Source organism: Salvelinus alpinus, chromosome 23 (genome assembly GCF_045679555.1).
Source record: "Salvelinus alpinus chromosome 23, SLU_Salpinus.1, whole genome shotgun sequence".
In the NCBI taxonomy this organism is placed as follows: domain Eukaryota; kingdom Metazoa; phylum Chordata; class Actinopteri; order Salmoniformes; family Salmonidae; genus Salvelinus; species Salvelinus alpinus.
The window spans coordinates 34,850,381-34,857,851 of NC_092108.1; the positions used below are offsets into that span (position 1 = coordinate 34,850,381).

The 7,471-nt window shown below is 41.0% G+C and overlaps 1 protein-coding gene across 2 annotated transcripts in view; it reads left to right on the top strand.

Moving 5' to 3' along the window:
- The window catches only part of LOC139551297 (lysine-specific demethylase 4A-like), a 42,491-nt gene extending 36,057 nt beyond the window's left edge, over positions 1 to 6,434 (top strand). For both annotated transcript variants that reach the window (XM_071362794.1, XM_071362793.1), the window contains one exon: positions 840 to 6,434. In XM_071362794.1, the coding sequence (XP_071218895.1) occupies positions 840 to 980 (141 nt within the window). In that variant the 3' untranslated portion in view covers positions 981 to 6,434. The remainder of the gene's footprint in view (positions 1 to 839) is intronic.
- Positions 6,435 to 7,471: the final 1,037 nt, after the last annotated feature.

Genomic DNA, 7,471 nt, shown 5'->3' on the forward strand with positions numbered 1-7,471 from the left:
TTCGGCCATGAAGGCCTGATTCACTCAGTCTCCTCGGAACAGTTTATGTTGATGTGTCTGTTGCTTGAACTCTGAAGCATTTATTTGGGCTGCAATTTCTGAGGCTGGTAACTCTTATGAACTTATCCTTTGCAGCAGAGGTAACTCTGTTCTTCCTTTCCTGTGGCGGTACTCATGAGAGCCAGTTTCATCATAGTGCTTGATGGTTTTGCGACTGCACTTGAAGAAACTTTTTTTTAAAGTTCTTGAAATTTTCCGTATTGACTGACCTTCATGTCTTAAAGTAATGATGGACTTATTTGAGCTGTTCTTGCCATAATATGGACTTGGTCTTTTACCAAATAAGGCTATCTTCTGTATACCATCCCTACCATGTCACAACACAACTGATTGGCTCAAACACATTAAGAAGGAAATAATTTGTGGAATTTAACTTTTTAACAAGGCACACCTGTTCATTTAAATGCATTCCAGGTGACTACCTCATGAAGCTGGTTGAGAGAATGCCAAGAGTGTTCAAAGCTGTCATCAAGGCAAAGGGTGGCTACTTTGAAGAATCTCAAATATATAATCTATTCTGATTTGTTTAACACTTTTCTTTGGTTACTACATGATTCCATATGTGTTATTTCATAGTTGTGATGTCTTCACTATTATTCTACAATGTATAAAATGGCAAAAATAAAGAAAAACCCTGGAATGAGTAAGCGTGTCCAAACTTTTGACTGGTACTGTATGTAAATGTATTTCTTCAATTCTATTTATGATACGTTGATACTACCTTTTTAATGGTGCCACCTTAACTCATAGTTAACGTTCTCATGGCCTGTGTCCTTCAGTCCAAGGCATCAGACATGCGCTTCGACGGGATCTTCACGGAGGAGGAGGTGAAGCAGGGCTCCAAAAGACAGCGAGTCATCAACTCCCGTTACAGAGAGGACTATATCGAGCCTCTCATATACAGAGCTATCATGGAATAACCCTCCTCTTTCTCTACTTCCTTATAAACTCACCAAACACCCAGAGAGTGGGGCATCTCTGGGCACCCACAGCCTTGACAAGTGGCTCCAACCCTGGGTACCAGTACGAACAAACTCTCCCATGTCCCTTGGGCATTTTTGTAAACCACAGCTGGGACTTTAAGGGAGTTTCTGCTCTTCATGAACCCCCCCCCCACCCCTTATTTCTGTGAATGCTATCTTTATCCTCTTTTGCTGAAATAGTTCAATAAAATATACAAGTTGGAATTGGAACTACCCATTGAACCGGAACCGCAGGTTTATATATATATATATACAGTGGGGAGAACAAGTATTTGATACACTGCCGATTTTGCAGGTTTTCCTACTTACAAAGCATGTAGAGGTCTGTCATTTTTATCATAGGTACACTTCAACTGTGAGAGACGGAATCTAAAACAAAAATCCAGAAAATCACATTGTATGATTTTTAAGTAATTAATTTGCATTTTATTGCATGACATAAGTATTTGATCACCTACCAACCAGTAAGAATTCCGGCTCTCACAGACCTGTTAGTTTTTCTTTAAGAAGCCCTCCTGTTCTCCACTCATTACCTGTATTAACTGCACCTGTTTGAGCTCGTTACCTGTATAAAAGACACCTGTCCACACACTCAATCAAACAGACTCCAACCTCTCCACAATGGCCAAGACCAGAGAGCTGTGTAAGGACATCAGGGATAAATTGTAGACCTGTACAAGGCTGGGATGGGCTACAGGACAATAGCCAAGCAGCTTGGTGAGAAGGCAACAACTGTTGGCACAATTATTAGAAAATGGAAGAAGTTCAAGATGACGGTCAATCACCCTCGGTCTGGGGCTCCATGCAAGATCTCACCTCGTGGGGCATCAATGATCATGAGGAATGTGAGGGATCAGCCCAGAACTACACGGCAGGACCTGGTCAATGACCTGAAGAGAGCTGGGACCACAGTCTCAAAGAAAACCATTAGTAACACACTACGCCGTCATGGATTAAAATCCTGCAGCGCACGCAAGGTCCCGCTGCTCAAGCCAGCGCATGTCCAGGCCCGTCTGAAGTTTGCCAATGACCATCTGGATGATCCAGAGGAGGAATGGGAGAAGGTCATGTGGTCTGATGAGACAAAAATAGAGCTTTTTGCTCTAAACTCCACTCGCCGTGTTTGGAGGAATAGAAGGATGAGTACAACCCCAAGAACACCATCCCAACCGTGAAGCATGGAGGTGGAAACATCATTCTTTGGGGATGCTTTTCTGCAAAGGGGACAGGACGACTGCACCGTATTGAAGGGAGGATGGATGGGGCCATGTATCGCGAGATCTTGACCAACAACCTCCTTCCCTCAGTAAGAGCATTGAAGATGGGTCGTGGCTGGGTCTTCCAGCATGACAACGACCCGAAACACACAGCCAGGGCAACTAAGGAGTGGCTCCGTAAGAAGCATCTCAAGGTCCTGGAGTGGCCTAGCCAGTCTCCAGACCTGAACCCAATAGAAAATCTTTGGAGGGAGCCGAAAGTCCGTATTGCCCAGCGACAGCCCCGAAACCTGAAGGATCTGGAGAAGGTCTGTATGGAGGAGTGGGCCAAAATCCCTGCTGCAGTGTGTGCAAACCTGGTCAAGAACTACAGGAAACGTATGATCTCTGTAATTGCAAACTAAGGTTTCTGTACCAAATATTCAGTTCTGCTTTTCTGATGTATCAAATACTTATGTCATGCAATAAAATGCAAATTAATTAATTAAAAATCATACAATGTGATTTTCTGGATTTTTGTTTTAGATTCCTTCTCTCACAGTTGAAGTGTACGTATGATAAAAATTACAGACCTCTACATGCTTTGTAAGTAGGAAAACCTGCAAAATTGTCAGTGTATCAAATACTTGTTCTCCCCACTGTATATATATAAAAAAACTATTTTTTTTCTTCTACATCTTTCGATGACGACCTGCTCAACTCTAGAATTTCATGTCTGCATTAACTCCTGCCCTCTTTGGACAATTTGTTTCTCCTCTGAACTTGAGGTGGCATTTTAATATTGCGCTTTACCCATCCAAAAGCATTAATTGGTCGACGAAAACAATGGTATTTCACAATGCAGGCCATTATTCAATCCGATTTTCAGTAACATGCTGTTGACTGATTTATTTTTAATCCCCAAACATGCTTTGCTTTATACTCTTTGCAATACATACATTTATGGACTTCATAGGAATGTGCAGGTTTGATAATGTCTACTGTGACAATAGGAAGATAGAAGTTAGTAGCCCAAGCCTTAAGTTCAAAGGGCAGTGTTTTCTTGTTAAGTTTAGCTTTACAACTTTAAAACTTTGGATTTATTGCATTTAATTTATGTAAGTTGTATGAGTTTCAGAATGCATCTGTTTGATACCACAGCTCACTGTGCTTACAATCTCCGAATATCCCCAAGATGTATTTATTTGTAATGATGATAGGTTTTTGGACGCAAGTTGGTTCTCGATTCTTGTTATTGTTTTTTTGTTTTTTTCTGAGCCATCCTGGGTTGCATTGGTAGTGTGTGTGTGTATATATGCCATAGAGAATGAACGAGAGCTTCCCTACATAGTTCCCATTATGTCGTCTTAGATTGCCTCAATGGTGTTCCCCGTGCAATCTCCATTTTGAAGTAGTACATTTTCTTCACGATTGGCTAATCCCTCCTGATGACCTGGCTGGACATGACTCCAACAGGTTTACCAGGAGGAATCAGCCAATGAAGTTGGAAGTCCCACTCAGTTCAATACATTTTAGTGAGGCCCATGCTAAAATGGCCTTGAGGCCTCTGTCATTCTCTATAGTATATGCCAACATGGGTCAACGTCCTACTTCCTGCAGAAAAAAGCACTTAATTCTCTCCCTAAAGTACCCATGGCATGTCTATAATTGCTTATGCAGGTGGCCGTTAGGTTCAGGTACATAACTGAGCATGTGCAGAAAAGTTAGTGTTGGTCAATTACAGCCTAGGTGTATACTAGTTGGTTTGTGGTCCTATCACAACCAGTGAGAAAACTGCAGAAAGTTTTTATAGGAAAAATATATTTTCATATCATTAGAAGAATGTTCTTCCTCCTAATGCTTTGTCGAAGTTCCTTGTTGACATAAATCGTTACCATCTTTGGATAGTATTGTATATGTAGCTAATTTAAAGCTGTAAAGTCTATCTCAGGAGGACACACACCCACACACACACCCCCCCCCCCTCCAAATCTTGAGCTGCACCGCTGATTTCCGTTTTGTTTCCATGGCTACTGTTTGATGTGCTTGGATTGATTTGATATGTACACGGGAAGCGTCAACTATGTGCATTACATTTCTAAACATCAACTGTTGCAGTAAAGACCGGACTGAGAAAAGCTAATTTCACGTCTCTTGTTTCCTGTCCCCTTCATACACTAATTTCAAACATCCTGTCGGACATAGTTCACTTGAGTAAGATCCTATTGAAAGATATACACTCACCGGCCAGTTTATTACGTCTATCTGTCTATACTGAACAAAAATATATACACAACAATTTCAAAGATTTTACTGAGTTACAGTTCATAAGGAATTCAGTCAATTTAAATAAATGTGTTGGGCCCAAATCTATGGACTTACTCAAATCTATGGACTTACTCATTCAAGGGTTTTTACTATTTTCTACATTGTCAAATAATATTGAAGACATCAAAACTATGAAATAACACATGGAATCATGTAGTAGGCAACAACAAAAAAGTGTTTTAAAAATAGATTTCTTCAAAGTAGCCACCCTTTGCCTTGACAGCTTTGCACAACTCTTGGCACACTCTTGACATTCTCTCAACCAGCTTCATGAGGTAGTCACCTGGAATACATTTCAATTAACCGGTGTGCCTTGTTAATTTGTGGAATTTCTTTCCTTAATGCGTTTGAGCCAATCAGTTGTGTTGTGACATGGTATGGGTGGTATACAGAAGATAGCCCTATTTGGTAAAAGCCCTATTTGGTAAACGACCAAGTTCCCCCTAAAACAAAAAAAGATCAAGTCCATATTATGGCAAGAACTGCTCAAATAAGCAAAAAGAAACGACAGTCCATCATTACTTTTAAGACATGAAGGTCAGTCAATCCGACTGCACTTGAAAGTTTCTTCAAGTGCAGTTGCAAAAACCATCAAGCGCTATGTTGAAACTGGCTGTTATGAGGAACGCCACATGAAAGAAAGACCCAGAGTTACCTCTGCTGCGTGAATCAGGCCTTCATGGCCGAATTGCTGCAAAGAAACCACTACTAAAGGACACCAATAAGAAGACTTGCTTTGGCCAAGAAACATGAGTAATAGACATTAGACCCATGGAAATCTGTTCCAACCACAGTGTCTGTGTGAGATGCAGAGTAGGTGAACGGATGATCTTCGCATGTGTAGTTTCCACTGTGAAGCATGGAGGAGGAGGTGTGGGGATGCTTTGCTGGTGACACTGTGATTTATTTAGAAATCAAGGCACATTTAACCAGCATGGCTACCACAGCATTCTGCAGCGATATGCAATGCCATATGGTTTGTGCTTAGTGGGACTATAATTTGTTTTTCAACAGGACATTTACCCAACACACCTCCAGGTTGTGTAAGAGCTATTTTATCAAGAAGGAGAGTGATGGGGTGCTACATCAGATGTCCTGGCCTCCACAATCACATGACCTGAACCCAATTGAGATGGTTTGGGATGAATTGGACCGCAGAGTGAAGGAAAAGTAGCCAACAAGTGCTCAGCATATGTGGGAACTCCTTCAAGACTGTTGGAAAAGCATTCCTCATGAAGCTGGTTGAGAGAATGCCAAGAGTGTGCAAAGCTGTCATCAAGGCAAAGGGTGGCTACTTTGAAGAATCTAAAATATATTTTGATTTGTTTAACACTTTTTTGCTTACTACATGATTCCATATGTGTTATTTCATAGTTTTGATGTTTTCACTGTTATTCTACAATGTAGAAAATAGTAAAAATGAAGTAATACCCTTGAATGAGTAGGTGTGTCCAAACTTTTGACTGTTACTGTATGTGGTACCGACGATCATACACGCTCAACGTTGCTTTGGTCACTCATTTAGCCAATTCTAACAATCAATTGAACAGTAACTGAATGCCTCGATGCATGCTTTATATAGCAAGCCACGTGACTCACTGTGTAGGAGTGATCCATTTTCATGAACGGGGTAGTGTACGTAATAAACTGGCCGGTGAGTGTATATCAGAAGATATACACTCGGATCGTATCATTGCACGAGACGAGTGTTCCTCCAAAGATGGCTTGCCCAGTGCATGGCTGCTCACCCTGGCCCGAGGCTAAAGAGCCAGAGAAGCTGCCAACAGAATTACCAAGCACTGCCAATTAGGTCCCATGAGATAATTGCATATAAGAGCGTAATAAGAATAAAAGCATCCAAGGCCAAGCTGTGGACTCGATTGTTACCACTCCTCTCTCCATGTCATTCACTCCGGTCACAGGCATTCCGGTGCCACCGTCATTCAGTCACTCAGAGAAGGCCACTTCATCCTTGCAGGACATAATTTGGCTAATAACAACCTTGAAAATGTTTTCATAAGCCAAAGAATTTGAAACGGTTATCATCTTGGGTGCAAGGATTATGGATTGCAACTGGTACTGAAACGGCATGGAGGGGAGACCGAGATTTCATAGTTGCTAGTGTTATTACAAGGACTGTGTTTGACTATGTTAATATGGCATATCAGCACAGTTTCTACTATACGAAAAGAAAGTTATTCAGAATAACGTTTTTTCCCTCTCATTGAAGATAACAGTTCTCTGGTTCTTCTCCTTGTCGGAAATCAAGATCAATGTCTCAGAACATTGTGTCCTTTGAACAGGAAATTTAGGGTGCTATTTTCTGTGATGTTTCTTGTCTTCTTTGATGAGCAGTTTACTCTAGCTTTCTAGGCGTGTCAGCTGCTATACTGTATGTATGACGCCACGGTGCCAGTAAAAGTATTGGGCAGCCATATACTAACTCTGTGGGTATGTAAAGGAAATGACTCAAACTCTGTGCAAGTGGGTGACAGACAATCTTCTACGGAAGTGGAATCGTTTTGTAATTGGTTCATTCAGTGTGTCATTATTCTACAAGCAGGGGATGCGATATGTAATAATAATTTATTATATACTGTACATTTTGTTGGGGGAAAAAATTGGCCTTGAGGGTAACAAAACATTGTAGAATAGAATAAAACTTTGTCCGTCCATGATGGCCATTTTTCTTTGGAATCACTTTACATTAAAAGGATTCATTACACATACTGTACATTCTCACATCACACACATTTAAAACTGTCAGTCCATCATACTGCATACACTAAAAACATAGAGAACATTGATACGTTCACTCTCAACTGACTGCTGCCCCAACTTACATTGAGTTTTGTGCTGGGTCGACCTCTGAATGTTTCCCAGGTATTGTGTGTGTTCTACTCA